At 47.6% G+C, this 23,941-nt stretch overlaps 1 protein-coding gene across 6 annotated transcripts in view; it reads right to left on the bottom strand.

Annotated features, from left to right (window-relative positions):
- The window catches only part of PARP16 (poly(ADP-ribose) polymerase family member 16), a 40,193-nt gene extending 16,750 nt beyond the window's left edge, over positions 1–23,443 (bottom strand). For 2 of the 6 annotated variants that reach the window (XM_035708644.2, XM_049104225.1), the window contains exons 1-6: positions 22,858–23,442; positions 10,516–10,653; positions 7,956–8,162; positions 4,679–4,850; positions 2,822–2,963; positions 1,428–1,506 (exon numbers count right to left, since the gene is read on the bottom strand). In XM_035708644.2, coding sequence (XP_035564537.1) covers positions 1,428–1,506; positions 2,822–2,963; positions 4,679–4,850; positions 7,956–8,162; positions 10,516–10,653; positions 22,858–23,031 — 912 coding nt within the window. In that variant the 5' untranslated portion in view covers positions 23,032–23,442. Of the gene's footprint in view, positions 1–53; positions 1,507–2,821; positions 2,964–4,678; positions 4,851–7,955; positions 8,163–10,515; positions 10,654–22,857 lie in introns of those variants that run through there. The other 4 variants (XM_049104226.1, XM_035708645.2, XM_035708642.2 and 1 more) reach the window with 3 other exon arrangements.
- Positions 23,444–23,941: the final 498 nt, after the last annotated feature.

Here is a 23,941-nt window from a genome sequence, read left to right on the forward strand (position 1 = left end):
GGGCATACTCGGCAGACTCTCGCTAAGGCTGAAAGCAGTCAGAGACAACCTACTAATTAGGAAAATACCTTTATTATTTTTGAAATGTTGCAATATTTGATGTAAAAACCATGATAGTGGCTTTTTCACAACTTCACAGATTATAGAAAACTGACTTTCTACCTTCTTTACAGAAATCTACCCCCCAAATCAGACAGGGCTCCATGATGGCTGAAACAGGGCAGGAAGGAAGGGCAGAGAGAATCAGCAAGAACTGCAGCTCCCTGGGTAGCCAGAGGTGCTCTTTGTACTTTTAAAGCCCAGGTTGAGTCCCCAAGACCTGTGAGCCCTCCAAGGGAAGCTAAGTCCATGCACAATTGTGGCAGACTGAGGTAGGCCTCTGTCCTGAAGGCCGGCAGCCCACAGAAGGCCTGTGGTGTAGCATTTGTGGCTGGGAGGCCACAATCAAGGCAGCTTCGTGAGAACGAGAACAGGAGGCAGGCCTGTGGCTCAAATCGCTTTCTCTAAAACACAGCCAGGAAAGAGACTACAGGCACTGGCCAAAGAGTGCTCTAGGTTTAGAAATCTCCCCTTTTACTCAGCTCCCAAAGATGAATTTGTCAAATGGCTAATTAAAAACAAAACAACAAAAAAACAACAGAAAAACAAACATGTGTTTCCATTTCAGCTATTATCAGCAGTTGGTGATTTTTAGAAAAAGATGACTTGAGTTGCTCATTGTTAAGATTGTCTTTTTTACCAGGTCTCTGGCTCCTTCCTTTCTCATCCATGTTAGGGCAAGGAGCTGACAGCTACAGCAGAAGGCTGTTTGTGGATCTGAGAAAACTGTGAAAATGTTTTGCACTCACATACAAAGGCTGATGGAATTCAGAAACGATCCCACCGATTTTTATGAGAAACATGACTGTTCCTCTTGGGTGTCTCAAGTCAAAACAAGGCAACCGCCTAGTGATTTACAGTCCCCACTACACATATTCCGCCTTCCAGAAGGCATTAGAGAAAGGGCCAATGTCTGCCAGGAGTGATTGTAAACATACCACGGACAGCCCAGACACTTCGTTTTTAAATGCAGCAGGACTTTTTCCTTTGGCCCTGGCAGAAAAGCCAACTCCCTGGGACTGCTTAGGAAGGAGCAGACAGGAGGATTCCCCCAAAACCTCAGAGTGAGGGGCTCGTAGTCCCCGCTGACCAGAGTGTGGCTAGGAGCATCATCAAAGGCAATCAATACATTTATGGCATATGAAAATTGTCCTGCGGTCCCCAACTGGCCCCCAGGCTCCACCTGGTTAGATGTGAGGCACGGGAGGTACAGGACAGCTTATCATAAGGCACATGGTTGAGGTGGCCCCCCCACACCAAGCCCAGAGAGATTATCTCTTTGCACGGTTCCAAAAGTGTTGGAAAGCTGAGGAATTGATGGCACTCACAATAAGCAGCAGCAGCAGATACAGCGATAGCATGACCGTAAACCAATGGCTGGAAAACCAGGACAGCTGGCTTGAAGCCCTGCCGGAGGGAGAAAAAAGTGATGTTGGCAAGAAGTGAAAAACATTTTTTTTTAAAGTGTATGTAACAACTTCTGGCTCAAATAAGATGAAATGATGAATTTCATCCTCTGAGTGAGCCATGAAATGAAGCTTCATGCGTGCTCCTTTGCTCAAAAAATCTGGGGCTATTTGCCCTGGCGCCGACACAGCTTTCACCAGAACATTTTCTAAATGTACAAAGGCAGCTATGCAATGAGCTCATCCTCATCTTCTCTTTCATGGCTCCTCCTGTACCTTTTACGACCCGTCTTTTCTCAGGCGAGACTTTGGTATCTAGAAGAATGACCCTGCTCAGGGTGTCTGCCCAGATGGCAGCAGGTGGCCGATTATTTAGCAAAAGTCTTTTCACTTTTAGACACGTAGATGTGAGTCCGAGCTGGGGAAATCCTCTTTGGCCCACTGGGAGATGATCTAAACTGTCCAAGTGTGCACTGAAGAGACACTCCAGGGAGAAGTGGGAAAGGAATGGAATTTTCAAGTAGAAAAAGCCAGATGGTTTTAAACCAAAGGATAATGTTCCTCACTTAGGAACCTCATACAAATTTCCCCAATTTGGGGGATGGGGGGGTATTACTGTTTTATGAAATCTTGAAGCATGGAAACCACAAGCAGGGGTGGGCAGTATTAAAAGTGACCCTCTTTCCTATCCTACCTGTTCATCTGCTGCTCGTCCCCATCAGGAGCTCTGTCATGGACCCCAACAATGGGACAGGATCTCAAAGTGACCCTTGACCCTGGAGAACCCCGCATATACCCCCACTACCACCCTGCTGAGATGGGATGAGGAATCCACCATGGTTCTTAGGAACTGAAAGGTCTCATCTCCTGTTGAGTTCAATGTCCTCATTTTAGAGCTCAAGATGAAGCATCTCAGGTGCAGAGAGGAGCAGGTGGTAGATCAACAGCCACTGCAGCAAGTGACCACACAGGGCAACACACCTTCCTAGTTAGCATCCAGGGACCACCCTGCCTCTCAGCTTCACCCCAATCAGGAGCCCAGGTGGCAGAGGGGCCTCATGGTCTGGGGCAGCCAATTTGGCTTCGTTTAGTCCCACATATCATTTGTGTTTATACAAGTCTCTATCTTCTTCACTAGAACATACAGTCCTCTTAGGGCCAGGACCACATCCCATCAGCCCCATCTTCCTCACCCCTCACTGTGGGTAGCTCAAGTATAAGGTTGGGGGCAAGGGAAGCTGATAACTAAGAACCCAATACTCTGATGCAGCATTTGGTTGTTATCCTGGGCCTCTCGCAGGGATTGTCCTCCTTACCTGCTGGGTTGCTTCTGTGAGTACACCAGCAGGTACCTCACTCGCAGAAGCTGGTTATTGGTGACCACAAAATACTTTGGAGGGACATCTCCCCCTTCACTGTGTTTGATTCTCGCTCTCCTGCGATCTATCTCCTTGGAATCTGAATAAGGAGAATTAAGGACAGCTTCACTGAGGGGGAGTGGAAATTCAATAATAAAAGAAGTAAATTATGAATAGAAACGGGTCGAGCCTCCTGGTAGTGAGGATGGAGAAGCCCCAGCAGGCTGGGGAATGCCCTGCGTATATGACACTAAAAAAACAGGAGAATCTGACAAACCAGAGGAGGGGGAAAAAAAGAATAAGAAAATAAAAAAGATACAAAGGGGAAGAAACTGAGTTGGAAAAGCAGAGGGAAGAAGCGGATTGAAGGTCATAACAAAAAAATCATCTGGGCTTAGGCACAGGATTTGACCTAAAACAAGCCTCTTAACAGGCATTTTAAGTTAACCATCCGGATTTTTGAACTTCTTAGAACTCTTACGTTCCGCCCTTTGTACCAAGACTCGTCTAAAAAACAAAACAAGAAACCCAAAACTTTTTTTTTTTTTAAAACATGATGAACTCTGGGAAATGAACTAGGGGTGGTAGAAGGGGAGGAGGGCGGGGGGTGGGAGTGAATGGGTGACGGGCACTGGGGGTTATTCTGTATGTTAGTAAATTGAACACCAATAAAAAATAAATTAAAAAAAAAAAAAAAAGGAAAACTTTGGGGCGCCTGGCTGGCTGAGTCAGTAGAGCATGTAACTCCTGATCTCAGTGGTGTGAGTTTGAGCCCTGCAATGGGGAAAGAGGTCACTTAAAAATTAAAAAAAAACTTTTAAATTAAAAAAAAATAAATAAAACATGATGAAGCTTTACAAAACAACAAACAAACAAAGCCAAAGCTGGGTGACAGCAGACACTGCAAGGTTTTGTTCTGATGTTTAATGTCACAGTTTGCAAACTTCCTAAGAATTATAAATGCAAATATTCATGCTGCCTGGTTTAGAAGGGTGGCGTCAGACCTGGGCCCGGTCCTCAGGATTCCAGTTGTTTTACATTAGAGACCAGGAACAGACAGTTTTCTCAATTCTCCTTTTCTCAGTGGAAGCAACAGGTCAGTTCTGGAGACTAGAATAACAGTTCCGTGACTCTTCTGCCTTGGAGGGCAAAACAGTAAGATGCACAAGCCAGAGACTCTAAGGAACGTATCAGAGGAGTGGATGGAGGGGGCTAGCTAGTCCTCTGCTCCCCAGAGAGTGGGGGGCGGGGGAGTCGGGGATTTACTCCCTGTGGTTTCAGTTACCCTTCACATCCTCTGGGGGCTCGGCCACTCACCAGAGTAGCCTGGAGGGACAGGGTCTGGATCCTGGTCTTTAGCTTCAGTTTAGCAAATACCTACTGAATGCCAAGTATGTTCCAGGCTCTATGCAAATACCAGGAGACCAACAGTGACTGAAACCCAGCTTCAGCCTTCAAGGAGCCCACACTCTAGCTTCACACACTCACTTTTAACTATTGAAACACTTCCTCCCTAGAGCTTTCCTTAAGCGCTCAGACCAACGATTGATTGCACCTCTGAGCTGCCCCTGTGGACCCCATCAGCCCTGTCACCTGGCACTCTCTGCCCACCACTTTGTAGTAAATGTATCTTTTCCATCATTTGTCCCTAAGGAGACTGCTCACTCCTTGAAGACAAGCTCCTGTCCCACATTGCTTTGGACCTGGTCCATGCCTTAGTAGGCAATGAGTGCTCCACCCAACAGATGGGTCAATGGCAAGAGCCCGTACGCTTAAGAGGCCTGCAGCCCAGGTCCAGGCCAAGTGCTCACTCACCCTTCTTCTTCATTTGGCACTTGACATCTGGATGATCAATGACTTCACACACAGCCACGCAGCTGAGGATGGGGCCAAGGAGGCTACGCTGCCATCCAAGGCCATGAGGGCTATAAATGAGGGCCAGGCTCAAGTCACTGGTGAGGTAGGTCCCTTCCCCAAACAAGGATGTCTGGAATGCCAAGGGTTGACAGAAAAGAAACAAGGCTGGGTGAATGTAAAGTTGGCACAGCAAGATGACGTAGGTCTTTCTTCAACAGAACTATAAACACAAAATTCTCAAGCCTTCCTTTCCCCTAGTAAAAGGCATATGATATCAAGTCATTCTATGACATCATCACAGAGTTATAATTAAACACATTTCTATCTGATAACAGTTTAGCTTTAGATTGTGGATGTGACTGCCTCACCTAGCAAATTAGTGGTCAAGGTTAAGTGAGAAAAACATAGGTATGAGAGTCCCAACAGACCTGAGTTTGAATTCAGACTACACCTCCTACAAGCTGGCAAGTTATATCAACTCTCTGGGTCTCAGTTTCTACATCTGCAAAATGATGATGATAGTATCTCCTTCACAACATCATAGATGAGGATTCAATGAGATATGTACCTAAAGCCTTAAGCAGGACACCTGGCACATGAGAGGAGTAGGCCCTTATGTGGTATTATGTCAATAATTCCTGTTAAATGAATGCATTTAGCATGGTTATACTGACGGCCCTGCAGAAGCAAAGTCACACACTTATGCACAGGGAGGGGGATCACACCTGAGGGTGGAAGTAATATAAGTCATTATGCAGAAAAGAAATGAATCTTAGCCCAGAAACCGTAACAAGTTAGGCCTCTATTAGGAGCAGAGTATGTTTTACTCTTTGTATTGCTGCCAACCAAGAAAATGTCCAAAATCTAGGAGGCAGGTCCCTAGTGACAGGTGCTAACTTCAGGTCCTCCATGAGGAAGCATGCCAGGTGAGAGAGAATGAGCCCATGTGACATACCTGCAAGCTGAGGCTACAGCAGGCATAACAAACACATCTTCTGCCCATGGTAGACCATGGCAAAGGGTCAAATAATCAACCATGATAGCCAACATAAAAATATCAATTGTGGCACTCATTCATATTGACTCAGAATCCTTCACATTTCAGGTAGCTGCTACCAATGGATGGAATTTGAAATTCAAGTTGAAATTCAATGGCTATGTTTGGGCTGCAGTATCAGTATCTGGTTTAGGTTGTTTTTTTTTGTGGGGGGGGGTTATATGCAAAATTTTATTTACCAGGGTTTAGCTACATAACACCAGTTCACATAGTTTAAATTTCAGTTATAGTATATTAACTTTGGGTAATGGTATAAAGTTTGAACTCTGCTGCTTGCTCTTCAATTTACATACCACTACACAAATAACAGATGCAAATTACTATTTGTAATCAATCATCACTCTTTTCTCCAAGTCTGTCAGTGATTGGTCACCATACATTTCTTCATTTCTCAGGCAGTGAAGCATGTAGTTGTGTTGCTTCGATATCTGTTGAGTGAACTCAAACTGCTCAGTGAACATTTAACCTTGAGAAATGAGAGAGATGTCCTATTCAGTGGCACCAGGCTTCCAAAATTCTAAGCTGTTTCAGTGAAGTTGAGGGATAATGAAAAAAGCCTTTGTTTTACCTTTGGGAAGCCCCTTGTCAAGTTAGGCAATGTCCCCATGTCTCAAAAGCTGACACAGACCTTCTCCAAAAACAGTGAATGTCATCTGATCTGCTTCCATACCCATTGTAAGCTCTGGCTGCCACATATATACAGACCCCCTAGACTCAAGAATCTCAAACCAGATTGCTATGAGCAGAGGTGCACAAGAGTGGGAAAGGTGGGCTATCTGTACCATGAAAACAATCTCACAGCTTCAACTGGCAAGTAAGCTCCCTCAAGCAAGCCCCTCACTAAAAACCCAGAGAGAAGTGGCCAACAGAGCATCCACTTTACCAAAGGACTCTGACAATGTGCCTCTAAGTGGCAACTCCCTGAACAATGAAGTGAAGGTCTGCTGTACAAGATTGTAATCTGAAGGCAGCTTCTCCAGGCCAGCTCTGCTGCGAAGCAGAGGCCTCCTGGATTCCAGTAGCCTGGCCATAATAATAAGCTGAGAGCCAGTATAAACAAGCCCATCATCCTACGTAAAACCCAACTGCACTAATCAGCTACAGCAGTGTTGGAAAAGTTTCTCTAGCCCCAGGGCTGCATCAGCCACAACTGAGCCCATGGTTCACAGAACCAGCCCCTCCGATGAGGCAGATGCTGGCATGACTGGGGGAAGGCCACAGCCCTTCCACTACCCCAGATTCCCTCTCCATCCACCTATAAAAACAACCATTACTTTCTTGGAGTCCAGTATAGGAAGAGGCCTTTGCATATATGAATTGTTTGAATCCTTTCAGCACACCAGAAGGTGGGTGATGACATCCTATTTTACAGATGGGGACACTGAGTCTCAGAGAGGTTAAGTAAACTTGCCCAGGACACAGAGCTGCTAAGGTGGTCTTTATGGCTATCTGAACCTTTCCTCCTATACCTCACTAAGGAGCAAAACACAGCCAGCAGAGATGGGTGCTTGACACCGTTTTGACCTTTAAAAAAGGAAGAAAGAACCTCTCTTTGGAGCATTCCTCAATTTTTCCTAGGACCGGCTCTGTGGGACTGTCTCCTCCTAGACAAGAGCTTCTCAAACTTCAACGTGCATACAAGTCACCTGGTGAGCCTGTTAAAATGATCCCTGACCAGGTGGTCTGGGGCGTGCCTGACATTCCACATGTCCAACATGTTCTCAGGTGACGTGGATGCTGCTGGGCCAGAGACCATGCTGAGTCGCAAGGACTGGCTACACACTGAAATCACCTGGCTATTAAAGCATACTGTTAACTGGGCCCCACACCCAGAGATCCTCATTAACTGGTCTGGGGATGCAGTCAAGCATTGGGATCTTTAAAAGCTCCCCAAGTGATTCTAAATGGGAGGCTAAGGTTGGGAACCATCTTTAAATCAGTACTTCTCAAACTGTAATCAGTATGGGAATCACCCGGAGATCTTGTTACAATGCAGGTACTAATTCAGAAGGTTTAGGGTGGGCTCAAGAATCTGCCTTTTCTCGGGCTCCCAGATGCTGGTGCTATTGGTCTACAGATCACACCTGAGTGGCAAGGCCTTTGCGAACCTCTCCCCCCAGCTCCCACCAGCAAATTCCCCAGGGTTCTGACCCCCTTGTCAGCAGGCTTAGGCCCCACCTTGTTCAGGTGGCAATGCAGCCCATTGTGGATGATGGAATGGAAGTTTTCGAGGCGGCTCCCGTGGAAGGCGTAGATTAGGTCCCGTTCTCCTTTGGTCTCATAAAATTTGGCATTCGCTGGGTTGGAGTATTCAATTTCAAACAGGAAGTCCGGCACCGGGACAGGCGTGTGAGGGGCACCAGTCAGCTTTTGGATCTTTTCGAACTTGAAAACATGTAGGAAGTCAATTTTATTTGGGAAGGTAGTTAAGATGTGCTGCCAAAATGGCCTCCTAAAGCTTTGGGCTTACCGCCTATGGGGAAAGCTTCTAGCTCAAGACTGCTTTCCTCAAATACTGTTTCTCCCTACACCAGGCTGCGAAGTATGGACTACTCTCCTCCTCCTAACTAAAGACCATCTCTAATTTTCATAACACTGTCACATCCATTTCCTGCATTCCATCTTTACAATAATCTCAGGAGGTAAAGGGGTGTGATCAATTGCAAAAATGGGCAAAACCTTATCCCCCACCCCCAATCCTTGTGACTCTATAGGCAGAATTCCAGGACTCCTATCAAGAAGTGGCATCTACTTCTCCACCCCTTGAATCTGGGCTTGGCCACGTGACTTGCTTTGGCCCTGGCAATTATATACCAAACAGAAACTTGAAAGGGCTTGCCCTTTACCACCTGTTGCTGGGAGCCCTTCCTTGCCATGGGTGCAAGCCTTGCTAGCCCTCAGTAGGATAGAGGAGGAGGGCCCCATCCACAGCAGCCGTCCCAGCTAAAGACCCAGACATGTGAAGTTACCCTAGATCATCCAGCCCCATCCAAAAGAACAACCCAACTAAACCATCGAATCATGGGAGACAATCAATGTTGTTTTAAGCCTCTAGGTTTTGGGGATGGTTTGTTATGCAACAAAACCTAATTGACACAAAAGAGTAAGCTCTTCCTGAAGGGCAGTAATCCTTTTCAGGGCAGAGAACACATCATTTCATTGATTTCTAAATACTAAGTCATAGACCAAAGCCAGTCTGTGATGAAGTTTTCTCTGGGTTGTGATTAAATGAGAAAAATAAGGACCATGCAACAGATCTGTTTATATTGCTGTAAGCTTGCCTTGACCTTTTGTCATTTTTTTGAGGCCATCCTCCTTTTTTGTATTAAAACATCCTTTTATAAAGTGATGATACATGGAAACCCAATAATATCCTTACTTGGGCACAATAAAAAGCTGATAATTCTCACTCCATATGGTGCCAACACTCCATATTTTAATGAAATTTAACTTATTTATAATTAAAAGTCAAAAAGCCACTGCCTTATCTACAACTACTTTACCTATAGTACCCAACATCTAGTAGATACTTGATACCCATATGAGGAATGAATAAATCTCAATTTAGCAGATGACAAAAGTGAAACCCAGAATTAACCTAGGAGTTAGCAACCCAGCCTGGACTTGAATATGGATCTTCTGACTCCCACTGCAGGGTTCTCTGTGTTACTGACCCTTTACCAACACAGGTGGACATCCCTAGACACCAGAATCCGAGATACCAAATTCTATGCCAGTTGAGGAGGATTTTTGTGTTTAGCAGGAGCTTGTAAAATGAAATGCTCTTAAATTTAAATTGATAAAGTATGGGGTGCCTGAGTGGCTCAGTCAGGTAAGCATCTGCTTTCATTCAGGTCATGATCCCAAGGTCCTGGTACTGAGGCCTGCATTGGGCTCCCTGCTCAGTGGGAAGCCTGCTTCTCCCTCTCCCTCTGCCTGCTGCTCTGTCTACTTGTGTCAAATAAATAATTAAAATATTTAAAAATAAAACTGATAAAGTAAAGAATACAGATAAACACTGCTGTTCAAAGGAAAGAGCACCAGATCTGGGATCTGCCATCTATGCTCTGGTCCTTGTCATCCCAGCCAATGCCCAGGAGATCCTGCCCAGGCAAGGGAAGCCAGATTATGGAATGCCTGGTCTGCGCCAGAAACTATACTGGGGGTTACATACTTTCTACCATAGCTCCCCTCTCTTGTAACTATTAATATTCTCAATTCACAAATAGGGAAAAGGAGACAATACTGGATGAAAGTGGGATTTGATGTCAGAGCCTGAAGTTTTCCATGAACCAGGTTCTGCCTCTGTTTCCCGACAACTGGATGAGGCCAGTGTTTCTTGCGGTGTGGTCAAGGGCCCACCCTTGTTGAATTTACCTGGGGTGCTTGTGATACCCAACATTTCCCGAGCCCTTAGTACATGCCCTAAGGCATTCTTCTAGATGGGAAAATTCATTCAATTCTCACAGCCAGTAAGTATACTATTACTACCCCATTTTATAGATGAGGAGACCGAGACATGGAAATGCACCCGGTGGCCTGCTCTAGGTTTATGGTAACAAGGAGAACACAGCCTAGCACCACCACATGCAAGTTCCTGAGCCAACTCCAGACACAGAATCAGCATCTCTCAGGGCAAGGTCCAGGAACCTGCATTTTCAGCAAGCTTCCCAGGCCATTCTGGTGAACAAGGGGGTCCCAGAGCCCGTCAGCCCTAGGAGTTGCTGTCAAGTCTCACCTCTGACTTCCCTGCACTGTGGACTGTCAGGACCTTTGAGGATAAAATCCAGCTCACCAGGTCCCTGGCCCGTAGGTCTTTGTCTCCAGAGGACTGGAGAAGTTCGTTCAGGTTGGGTAACTTGCTGGCATCCGCAAGCTGAAGTGAGGAAAAACCTCCATTAGTAAGGACCTAAACAAGATGATAACCCGGCGCCCTCTCATGGTGAGGCGGCAAACCGCATGTCTTTCGTGTTTCAAGTAATTTCTTAAGAGATAAAGATACAGGGCAGCCCCGGTGGCGCAGCGGTTTAGCGCCGCCTGCAGGCCAGGACCTGATCCTGGAGACCCGGGATCGAGTCCCATGCTGGGCTCCCTACGTGGAGCCTGCTTCTCCCTCTGCCTCTCGCTTGCTCTGTGTCTCTCATGAGTTAATAAAATCTTAAAAAAAAAAAAAAGAGACAGGTACAGGTCTGCGATCCCCTTTCCAAATACCAAACTCCAAAAGCTCTGAATGCTAAAACACTGTTTCATAATTCATTTGGTACAAAACCTGAGCTGATGTGAGGTTAGTTTAATCTACTCATCCCACTTCCTGTTACTACTGATGTGATACCTTTTGCTGCAGTAATATTAATATCTGATGATGGGAAACCACTTCACTGGAGGTGTTAACAAACAGGTGATATACACAAGCATGGGTAAAGAGTTAAGGAAGTCTTTTCCCCTCAACATGAGTTAACACCCTGTTAACCTGTCTCCTGGAGACCAGATGAAAGTAGTGTGGCGGGGATCCCTGGGTGGCTCAGGGGTTGAGCACCTGCCTTTGGCCCAGGGCCTGATTCTGGAGTCTCGGAATCAACTCCCACGTCGGGCTCCCTGCATGGAGCCTGCTTCTCGCTCTGCCTGTGTCTCTGCCTCTCTCTCTCTCTCTCTCTCTGTGTCTCCCATGAATAAATAAATAAAATCTTAAAAAAAAAAAAAAGTAGTATGGCAACTATATACATAACCAAGCAACATTTGCTTATGGTCAAAATGACCCACAATGGTAAACTGTACCTGGATGGGAAGAAACTATGAGTGGGGAGTTCACGGCTTGGGGTTTCCCTAAGTGTGGTGACTTTTTGTGAGGACCCCAGCAGCTATGTCTATGGTGTTCTCACAAGGGAGCCCAGCCTCTGTGACACATGGGGCTTCATCAAGGCCAGACCAGATCCGGCACCCACGCATTCATCTCCTTACTCCTCAGCCACCACTCTCAGGGGGCAAAGACAAGCTCCTGGACCTCTGTGTGGGCCCTTGCAGGGACTTGTGCAGGAACAGACACCTGAAGCTGCCCTGTTGTGAGCTGTGATGTGTCCGAGAGCCTTCGGTCTCGGCTGTCGCCTTGTGTGAACGGCGTCAACGGATTAGTTGTATGGGTATAGCACATCATTACCTTTGTAAAACAGGACAGAATCTGAATTTTGAAACACATTTGGTGCTGAGAATTCTGATAAGGGACAGAGGACCCCAATTTACAGATAGCTACAAGGTATCTATAGCTTTTGCCCAGAAATTATACCTCGCTAGAAGCCCAATCTGTCCAGTACGGCATTTAAGATACTGCAGACTGGTGCGGTGTGAACATGGCTTGGGTTGTACCACCTCCAAGCTTTCCTCATTCAGTCCCCTGGGATGCGCCTTCCCGCACCTCTCCTAACCCAGGCACCCCTCTCCTACAACACCTACAACTCTCAGTTCCAGTACTCCCTTCTCAGTATGGCCAAGACTCCTAAAGGCCAAGGACTGTCTGGTGTTTTCCTAATTCTCTTTCCTGGATGTAGAGGAAAGAACAGAGAGATCCGAGTTTGAATGCTTGCTCCTTAGGGAAAGCACTGGACTTGGCTACACCTCAGTCTCCTCTAACACAGAATCCCAGCTGCTTCCACGTCGAATTGCTGAGAAGATAAAAGAAGGTCACATTTCTTTCACATTTATGTGTCCATTTCTTTTCTTTTCCATTTTTTCTAGAAAGTTCGTTGTTGCTAACCTTGGGGGTTTTATTTCCTAACTTGGTAGCTGAAATTCAGAAACATCTCAAGACTACTTTATTCCTATCTCTATTTTCAAAGATTCGATCACTAGCGTTGAACATCTAATAGAGCTTTCTACATGCCTTGTGGAGCATCAATGAAGATCCAGTTAAAAAACCATGGATGGGGTGCCTGGGTAGCTCAGTTGGTTAAGCAATCAACTCTTGATTTCGGCTCAGGTCATGATCTCAGGGTCCTAGGATCCAGCTCCACACTCAGTGGGCAGTCTGCTCAGGCAATCTCTCCCTTTTCCCCTGCTCTCATGCACACACTCTCTAAAATAAATCTTTAAAGATACACACATACATGCCATGGATGTGTGGATGTGTAAATGCTCCACGAGTATGGAACTACACAGGGGGGAAGGCAGCAAGGTAAAGAATTATAACTGAAACCTATTCATTGCCATTAACAGAAGTGGATACTAACTACTAAGAGGACCAGGAGGGACTTTTGCTTGGCAGGGCCTGGGGGGGATAGGGGATCGGGGCCTGGGGGGATAGGGGATTGTCAGGAAAGCCTCACAGAGGAGGTGCTGTGTGACCTGGGCTTGATATGCAAAGGTGCAGAAGCAGGAAGATGCAGCCTGTAGTCAGGGAAGAAAAAGGCAACATGGTGAAGTATGCATGCTCTTTTCCTAGGCAGCCTGGGTCTTAACCAGGGCTCTTACGTCCCCACTAGTTGTGTGACCTGAGTGAGTTGTCTGACCTTGAATCCTGTGTCTGTTTCCTCAAATACATAATTTGGATAATAGTAGCCACTTCATGAGATCCCTGTAAAGGTTAATCAGGTTAAACAAACATGGTGTTTAGGACAATAGGAGGATATGAGTACTCTACTGTTAGTGGGATTGCCACAACTGTCATCATTAACCGTAGGAGGTTCCAGGTGGCTGGAGCTTAGAGTGTGAGGGAGGGGTCGCCAGTCTGTGAAAACCCTTGATGTACCTTGGGGACCTTCAGCTTTGTTCTGTAGGCTATAGAGAGCCACGGAGGGCACCCTCTGGTGGCCATCCTGCCTGCTGCCTACACAGTCCAGAGAACACCCCCAGCAGCCTATAGCTTCTGTCTTTCTTTTCTACCCCTGGTCTACGCTTGTTATCCCAGAGCCAGAGCTAAGTCTTCTCTCCCACGATTACTGTCCCCATCACTCTTATTCTCAAATCCCACCTATGAGCCACAGTCCTTGCCAATAGTCCAGACCTGGGCATGTGGAGCCCGCAAAAGACCAGTCAGCTAAGCTAGGCTGCCTCTAGGGGTTCAGTCTGGGAAAATGGGAGAAATCCCCCCGGCTCCAGGCTGGACATAGGCCCCCCGAGCTCCCCTTCCAGAGCTCAGGCCCTCCCACTGCTGCCTGCCCAAACAGGGCCAGTATGTGTCCCTGCTGCTCCCTTTGTCCCCACTCTTTAACCTTTCAAGGGCTACCCTTATGTCCATTTCGCTTTTCAAGCTACTCTAAAAAAGAAATCTGCTCCAAAAAGTTAATAGGATTCTTCCTCTTGACCAAAACCTGCCTGCATTTTGGCAGGACCTTTTGGGAACCAGGCATACAAGTAGGGTTGCCAGATAAAATAACAGTTTGCCCAATTAAATTTGAATTTCAGATAAACAATAAAATCCATTTTTTTAAGTGTAAGTATAACCTATACAATATTTGGGGCAGGGGTGCCTGAGTGGCTCAGCAGGTTAAGCATCTACTTTCAGCTTCGATCATGATCCCAGGTCCTGGGATTGAGTCCCTTGTTGGGCTCCCTGCTCAGTGGGGAGTCTGCTTCTCCCTCTCCCTCTGCCTGCCCCTCCCCCTGCTTGTGCTCTCTGTCAAATCAATAAATAAAATCTTTTTAAAAAATAAAATATTTGGGGATCCCTGGGTGGCGCAGCGGTTTAGCGCCTGCCTTTGGCCCAGGGCGCAATCCTGGAGATCCGGGATCGAATCCCACGTCGGGCTCCTGGTGCATGGAGCCTGCTTCTCCCTCTGCCTGTGTCTCTGCCTCTCTCTCTCTCTCTGTGACTATCATAAATAAATAAAAATAAAAATAAAATAAAATAAAATAAAATAAAATAAAATAAAATAAAATAAAATATTTGGGGCATACTTTCACTTTCAAAATTATCTGTTGCTTATCTAAAATCCAAATTTAATTTGGTGGCCTATACTTAGTTTGCTAAATCTAACAATGCTTCCTTTAACACAGCCCATGGATATCTGGTCTGGCTCAGCCTCTCTGCCTGACAGCGCCTCTTACCACAAACTTCCCACCTACTGCCCTCATGCTATTCCTCAACTGCCCTGTGTCTTTCCTTTTTTTTTTTTTATAAAGATTTTATTTATTTATTCATGAGAGACAGAGAGGCAGAGACATAGGCAGAGGGAGAAGCAGGCTCACACAAGGCGCCCAATGTGGGACTTGATCCCAGGACCCCGGGATCACTCCCTGAGGCAAAGGCAGATACCCAACCACGGAGCCATCCAGGCGTCCCGCCCTGTGTCTTTCCTTTATGCTTCTGCAGCTGCTCAGCGTAACACTTCACAGGGTCTTCAGGGCTAGCCTAAAGTCACCTCCCCTGTCCCTGACCACCCTTGATGTCTGTGCTCTCTTGTGCTCTATGCGGAATCCCACGTTGGTACTTGACTCTCTAGGGCCACCTCAAATGTGGTTGGGACAAATGCTTCCTGAGAACCAACCACACCTCATGTATCCAGAGACTCACCAACTGGCCTAGAACCTGGCACAAGTTCAGAACAGCTACTATTTACTGAGGCCTGATCATGTACCAGGAGCTGGGCTAACTGCTGTGTGTGCATCTCATTTTATCCTCGCACTGGCCTTTGCCAGAAGAGGGGACAGATTTGGAGCTAAGCACCTTGCCCCCAGGGTCATGCAGCTATTCAGTGGCAGGACAGAGACACGAAGCTAGGCAGCCTGATTTCAAGTCCATTCTCCATTATCCTCTCCTACCAAATCAATGGAGAAATGTATTTATTTATTGTAAAGATTTTAAGTAATCTCTACACCCAACGTGGGGCTGGAATCCATAACCCCTAGATCAAGAGTTGCATGCTGCACTGACTGAGCCAGCCAGGCACCCTTCAATGGAGAAATTTATTATGGACTAAATATTTTAGCCCAAAGGAGCAATTCTGGCAGAACTTTAAGTGACTGCTTGGGAAGCTTATCAGGTATGTTTCTGGAGACTATGCCCTACCCCCTCTGCCAAATAATACAACCATCATAGCTAATGGCTGAGCCTAAGCCCTGTCAAAGGTACAGAGAAAGATGTACCCTGTAGTATGGAGTCTCCATGTAGACAAGTTACAGTGGAAGACATTTGCCAAAAACTTGACTGAGGAGAGCAAGAGTTCAGGAAAGAGGCAGGTATTTCTGGGGGTTCGGGGAGAAGGCAGAGGGAAAGGTGTATGGAGTGGGTAGGACACAGTGGTGGAGAGGGTCCTGAGAGGTAGAGCAGATGGCATTCCCAGTGGGAGAGAGCATGGCAGATAGGCAAAAGGTGGTCCCAAGCTCAAATGCCCTGGGAGCCAGACAGGTGATGAAAACGAGCATGGGAGGCATCCAGGAAGGAGTGCTGAGGAACAAAGGGCCCAACCACCAACCCCCAGCTCAGCTGGTTTCTGCCCATGGGTAACTTCTAGCCAGGCTATGGAACCTCAGATGTTTTTCTTTTAAAAAGAAATCTGTAAGATGCTGCTTTTTTTTTTTTCTCCCCTATTTCTAGTCTAATGGAACAAATAAAGCCTGTCACCCCCACAGACTCCACTTTTGCAACCTCTGTTTTGAGAAATAAAGAACTGTTTAGCTGGAGAAGGGGTCCAGGAGCCTAGACAGGGCCTGACCAGTGGGCAGTACCAGGGGCTTGAGAAAGGAAATCTCTCAGGAAAGGTAGTTCGGGCGACTGAGAATACAAGGGCAAGGAACCAGAAAGGGAGGAACAGAGCAAAGAGAAGACCAATGACCCTGGAAGGAGACAACTCACGTCATTGCTCTGAATCAGGAAGTGACAGGACAGCCCAGTGGACACTCTGCAAACACCCAGATCATGATCTCCTGATGAGGAAGCCTAGGAACCGGTGTTTACAGCCACTGCCACAGGGGATTTTTTTTTTTTCCCCCACAGGGGATTCTTATTATCAGGAAAAGGTGGGGATACTCAGGTTTAGATATTAATCAATGTTGTCCTAAAAGGGCAGGCAGCAGGAAAGAAAGAACACCTGAAAAAAAAGCCAGAGGTCTTGATACTAGTTGGGGGTGGCGGTGCTAGAAGGGTATGAGCCAAAGGGTACAACCAAGGTCACCAGCCTCCAGGGCCAAACAGATAAAGTAACACCTGGAACAGTGGAGTGGGCGGGACGGGTGGAAACGAAGCTGGGGAAAGGTGGCCACCCCAGTTATACACACAGGTATACCTTGCTTTGCACAAACCTAAGGTCTGAAAAATCCAGATTCACTAAAACAGACTAGGGGGCAAAGTTTACTTTATAAGAGAACTCTTCACAAAAAGCCTGGGGTCCCTGTAAAGGAGTGGTTCTCTGGCTACATGCCACCATTATCTGGGAGCTGGAGGGTGGTCTACCCACCAGCACAGACTGATTAGCTGATGGTGACAGAGATGATAAGATACCACTGAGGTGTTAAGAAGATTAAACGAGTTCCATGTAGAAACAGTTCAGAAAGTGCCAGGCAGGTAGCAAGTGCTATTAGTATCATATAAGCGTTAGGTACTGTATTATTATGCATCAAATGCCCCCTCTCTCCTGCTCACCAATTCAATAGGGGGAAGCCTGCATTTCTGGGATGTTGAGAAGGAAGGAAGTAGTCTGTACTAGAAGAATGATGTCACCCCTGGGGTCTCCGGATCATCATCCCACAGGCTGAGACATCTTTCTAGCCACATACCCACCCACAGTCACGCCACACATCTATGCCTGATCCAAATCTTTTTTATATCTGTATACTTTTCCCCTCTATTCTTCAGAGACTATTCCTGAGAGAAGGGAACTAAAAAGGTAACCCAAAAGACTGAGAATTTTACCTTGAGATATCACATATGTACCTAAATGGACACTTAACGGGCTGGACTGAATAACTGTAATCATTTCCTCACTACCCAGCACATGAGTGCTCATGAAAATGATCAATAGGAAAATCTTAAAACTACATAGTCTCAGCACATAAACACAATATCCCAATGCCCAAGCTCCACCTCAGAGATTAAATCAGAATCCCTAGAGGGAGGGCCCAGACAGTATTTTTCAAAGCTTTCCAGGAGATTCTAATGTGAGCCAAGGTGGACGGTCTTATAAAGAATGACCTCCCCCAGGCTGCCCGGGTGGCTCTGCGGTTTAGCGCCGCCTTAGGCCCAGGGTGGGATCCTGGAGACCTGGATTCGAGTCCCACGTCGGGCTTCCTGCATGGAGCCTGCTTCTCCCTCTGCCTGTGTCTCTGCCTCTGTGTGTGTGTGTGTGTGTGTGTGTGTGTGTCTTTCATGAATAAATAAATAAAATCTTTAAAAAAAAAAATGACTTCCCCCAACAAATGTCAATATTCAATTTCTAATCTGAAAATTAGCATCAAAAGCCTCACTTCAAAAAGTTTGTTGCCCTTTGACCCAGAAAGTTCACCCTTTGGAGTTTATCTCAAGAGAATAACTAGAGATATAAACCACGACTAATGTAGAAGGTAATTATCATAGCAATGTTAATAAGAGCAAATTTTTTTAAATTTTGAAAGATCCCAGAGGAAAGACTCCTCTAACTGCTGAGGGTGGAGGCAGAGAATAAGATGAGGTTACAGTTAGGTCTTAAAGGATTAAGGAGAGTTTGTCTGGACAAAGAGGGAGATGGCATGGAGAGGACAAGCATTCCCTGAGATTAGGACAGAGAGAAGCTTATTTATGTTTTAACCCAGACATTGGGGAGTCACCTTGGCTAGAGAGCACAAGCCACAGACCAGAACCAGAAGAGTCAATCAGCATAGTTCATCCCCCAAAATAGTAGATGGGAATGGGGGAAGCCGGATACGGGGCCTCTCAGACTTCACACTGCACACAAATGCCAAGGAATCTTGTTAAAATGCAGGTATTGATTGGGTTTTCCAGGGTAGGTCTGCATTTCTAACTAGCTCCCAAGTGCTGCTGCTGCTGCTGCTGGGCCTCAACCACACTTTGGGTGGCAAGGGGCTAGAATTAATACCAAGGAGCCATTCCCCCTGACGTCCTAACCCCCGAAAGAATCTTCAGGCTCATGGTGAACCAGAGCAGGATGTTTTCTAGGGGAAAAACAAAACAGCTGTGACACCAATGACAAGATCCTATGTAAAGTGACTCTGGAATATAAACTGTGCCCAGGATAGCTCAACCTGAAGTTCAGGGGTCAATGGTTGGGGCTATAGGACATCCCAAGTATCTTAGAGATTCTGTGACCTGATAAGAGTTTAGCCAACCCTTTTCCTAAGGAATAAGGTTACAGACCTGTCCTCAGAGGCAGAGGCAATCAGCACATACCTCATTTGATTCCTCAAAACATCTGACAAGGACCTCTCAGGCCAGGCCCCGAGAATAAAAAGAACTCCCAGGGCAAATTAAAGTGCTGACTCAGAATGGAAATGTCCTCCAAACAAGGCACCTGAGAGATGATTTGGGACTTTGCGGCCTGGGACAAACTAAGGCCAGAGCCATACTTAAAGCCAAGAGCTTGGTTCAGCAAGGGGATGTTATCAGGAAAACAGTCAATAAAATAATTCAGCCAAAGATCTGAATTTTGGAAACTGCAACACATGTGTTATAAGTGTGTAATGACACCTCACAGTGGGGAGAAAATTAATTAAAAGGGGTTGAAAATAATACAGTTTCACATTATTTTCAAGTGCTTTTAGCTAACAATGAGGGACTTTTTAAAAAAGATTTTATTTATTTATTCGTGAGAGACACAGAGAGAGAGGCAGAGATATAGGCAGAGGGAGAAGCAGGCTCCCTGTGGGGAGCCTGATGTGGGACTCAATCCCAGGACCCCAGAATCACAACCTGAGCCAAAGGCAGACGCTCAATCACCGAGCCATCCAGGTGCCCCAACAATGAGGGACTTTTTCAGAGCTACATGCCTTCCTTCTTTAGGTAACCACAAAATAATCCAGAAGGCCAAGTCCAGGCCTGATTCCATTTGTCTAAAAGCTAACCTTTGAGGGGTGCCTGGCCAGCTCAGTCAAGTACAGCACAGGGCTCTTGATCTCAGGGTCATGAGTGCAAGCCCCCCATTGGGGGTAGAGTTTACTTAATAATAATCATCATCATCATAATAAAAAGCTAAACTTTAAGTCAGATACCAAGGTCTAGATACCAAGTCCTCTGCATCTTTTCTATAATTCATGTAACATGTGGCAAAATGGAACCTAAAGTATATTTATTTAAGAATATGTGCATAACCCCCAGCAGTCATCACACCAGGCCCTGCCTGGGGGAGTGGCCTTCTCCTAGGAAACTGCTCACTAAAACCATGCCTACAGAGAGCCAAGAAGCTGCACCGCCTGGGCTAGTTTCTAGCCACTCCTTTATATTCTACGTTATACCCCATATTCCCTATTGGGCACCACTGTGAGGGAAACTAGCCCAGGCCCAACAGCTAGGGAATATGACGGCGGAACAGGATGATGGGAACCTGTCCATGTTTCTCCAGTGGCCCCTGAGAGAAAGGGTGTCCCGGCTACAACTGGCACAATAAGCCCCAGGCCTAGATAGTCGGTCCCTATAAAGGAGCGGCTATTTCAGATTCTCTGAGTTGCCAGTGCTCTCCTAAAGGATTATAGGTATGGGAGGAAGGAAGAAAGTGCCTTAAACTGAGAGCACTGATACCTGGGGGTGGGGTGGGGATGTGGAATAGGGTGAGCAGCTCTGTCAGGGGCACTTTTTACTTTATCGCTATCAGTTGTAATTTTTTATAAGAAAAATATATCCAACCATTGTTTGCATAAGTAAAAATAAATTTTTAAAAAGCATGAACAAATCAAAAACAATTCCAAAGCTCCCTTTGCTTTTATCCCATATTTGTCAAACAAACTTGATTCTGTCTGCCAAGAAGACCTTCTAGCAGGAAAAGCGCACAATGAGCATTCTCGTCCATGTGGATGTTTCCTGGGAAATATTAATATGGTGCATTGCGGGGCACCGTCTCTGGTGAGTTTTGTTCCTCTGACCCTAATCTCTCCCCTCTGTCCACCTCTCCTGAACAGATCCCTCTCTCACCCTGCCACCCCAGGGGTCTTTCAGGAATGCATCCTTGGGCACCTGGGGGGCTCAGTTGGTTAAGCGTCTGGCTTTGGCTCAGGTCATGATCTCAGGGTCCAGGGATGAAGCCCCACTGAGCAGGGAACCTGCTTCTCCCTCTCCCTCTGACCACGCTCCACTTGCACATGCGCGTGTTCTCTCTCAAATAAGTAAATAAAATCTTAAAAAAAAAAAAATGCATCCTGGATCTCACCAATGGCCTCCTCTGTCCAAGGGTAAAATCAATCATCTTGGCAAGACATGCCCAGCTCTGTGTGCTCTGGTCAACCTCATCTCTTCTTGCTCCCCATGACATTGACACTAAAGTACAGACTTGTCCTTCTCCATAAGTTTCTGGCTTTCTGTCCATCCTATTACTTCTCCTGGAATACCCCTTTCTTCCTCTCTGCTCCTCAAAACCCCTCCATGTCTCTAGGGCCTCAGCATGGCATCAGCCATGGCCCTTACTTAGTGCTCCTTGATCCCAGTCTACTGCCAAGGAATGGGATTCCAGCTCCAGGCTTCCATGTTATATATATAGGCTTACCCCATAGTACAGCTGAGTACACTGTTGATCTCTTCTTGGGTCTCTAATTCTATATCCTTAGCACCTGGCCCACAGCAGACGCTCCGTATCTCCTGACAAAACTGAAGAAGTTTCATCCCCAAGGCTCTGATATCATAAACTCACAAAACTGACTATTTATTTGAATTTTCAGAACAAACCATAGGGGATGTCAGTTTGCTTATCTTTCTCCAACCTCCTACTTCCTGTACCCTGAAATGCCTGTGTACTGTGGGCAAGGTGCCCTCAACACATCCCTGGCCTGGGCTGCAATGGACGGGGTAAGGGCCATGAGGCTGGGCTTTGTCCCTAGACCTCCTTTGCTAGTGGTAGCAAAGAGGGAATCCAACCCTGACCACTTCATCAGAGAGAATTCTAAACATCTGTTGATTCTAAACATCTCCCTTAACCTGTTAACATGGTTCATAACATTGATTTTTTTTTTTAATGTTTAACTAATTTTGATTCCTGGAATAAATCCACCCTCTTAATAAGGAATTATTCCTTTTATACAATGCTAGATTCAAGATCCTAATATTTTATGGAGAATTTCTACATTTATACTCATGAGTGACACTGGCCTATAATTTTGCGTTATCCTTATCAGATTTAGATGAAGGTTATATTAGCTTCTTTTTCAATATTCTGGAACAATTTTACACAAAATAAAACGGGAAACACTTATTCCCTCATTGTTTGGTAGAATCCGCCAAGGAAACCAGGTAGGCCTGGTGTTTTGTTGTTGTTGTTGTTGTTGTTGTTGTTGTTGTTTTGGCCTGGTGTTTTGAAGGGAAAAATCTTTGACTACTAATTCAACACCTTTAATGATTATAGTCTATTTTGATTTTCTATTTCTTACAGAATCAGCTTTGGTAAATTATATTTTTTCTAGGCAATTCCAAATATTTGAATTGCAAAGACAACTGATTATCTGGAATGCTGACCCTGACCCAGAAGTGCACTCTGTTAAGAAATTAAGTTTGCCTTGTGAATCAATAGAGCATAACAGCTGACATGAGTACTGTTACGTTACAATTTATAAAAGTACTGCCCATATATTACCTCGTTTGAAGATCAAGGTCTGGGAGGCTTTGGGGATTTCTGGTGTCTGATAACTTGCAAAGGGATGGGTGGCTAGCTTCCCAGAAGCATCGGATTCAGATCAGCCCCCTACTGCTGGCCATGCTAGGACGTTCTGTGGAGGCCTATGCAACTACTGAATTCACTCTTGGGAGTCACTTGTCATTAACACGAGGAAGCAGCCCACCAAGAGCCTTGGGGCTGTCGATGTTAGGGTACGGGTGAGTGTTCCGAGTTCGCAGAAACCCTCCCCAAGGCCAGGCTGGGAATGCTAGGTCTGGGGGGCTGGCGTGTTTACTAACCGGGTCCCCAGGCCACGTGGCCCGGCCGCCCAGGGCAGCGCGGGTCGGCTGGGAGGGAAGCGCACTCACCAGGGCCTCAAAGTCCTTGCAGTCGTGGCGGGCGTAGGCCGCCGGGAAGGGCCGCAGCGCCGAGTCGCGCTTGTAGCTCTGCAGCGCCGAGGCGAAGAGGCTGCACCGGAGGTCGGCGGCCAGCACGTCGCGGGCCGCCGCCTCCCGGACGGCCGCCCAGCCTGCGGGCTGCATCCCGGGGGGCGGCGCGTCGCCGGGGAGACGGCGGGGGCTAGGGCCGGCCGAGCCCAGGGACGAGGGCCCGAGGGGGCCGGGGTTCCCCGGCCCGAGGTGGAGCGAGGCGGAGGGATGACGGGTTAGGGCGTGCTGGCGGCTGGCTTCGGCGGGGGAGACCGGCCGGTGGAGGAGGGGGGCCCGGCCGGGACCTGGGGCCAGCGCGGGGGGGGCTGGGGATAATGGGCCCCGTGGGGGGGTGTCCCAGGCCTGGGGGAGGGGCTATGACATGGGATGAGACGACAGCGGCGGGAACGCGCTGACACGCGTCCTCTGCAGGGGCGGGGGTCCGGGGGGGCACCCCCAGGGAAGCCGGGAGGAGCCCCTCTCCGCGCCGGGCGAGGCTGCCGCGCGGCCGGTGCCTTCCTGCTCCGCCTCCCACCCCGCCCCGCCGAAGCCCCGGCGCCCCCGGCGCCCCGCCAGCCGCGCGGCCGAGCTCGCGGCGCCCTGCCCCCGGGCCGACTCCCGCCCCGGCCGCGCGCCCCGCCTACCGCCCCCCGCGCCGCTCGGCGCTCCGCCCCGCCGCCCGCCCCGCCCCGCCCCGCCCCGCCCGCCGGGGGCCCCGCGAGCCCGCCCCGCCCGCGCCGCGAGGGGTGGGGGGGGGCAGGGCCGCCAGGTGCGCCCCGGGGAGTCGTCCACGCGGCCGCGCGCCCTCCTGCCAGAGGCGCGGGGTGGGAGCTGACCCCGGCGCCCTTTGACCTACCCGTGGATTTGCCGTGGCTGAGCTGCTTGGCTCTTCCCGGGGAATTGCTACGACCCGTGGCCTCCCTCCTGAACCGGTTCCCTCCGAAACGGACTGAGCACAAGGAGCCGGTGAACACCCAGGGAACTGCGCCCCGGAGGGCTGCACGGCTGGCCCAAGGTCCCACAG

This window comes from Canis lupus, chromosome 30, assembly GCF_003254725.2.
Source record: "Canis lupus dingo isolate Sandy chromosome 30, ASM325472v2, whole genome shotgun sequence".
Lineage (NCBI taxonomy): Eukaryota > Metazoa > Chordata > Mammalia > Carnivora > Canidae > Canis > Canis lupus.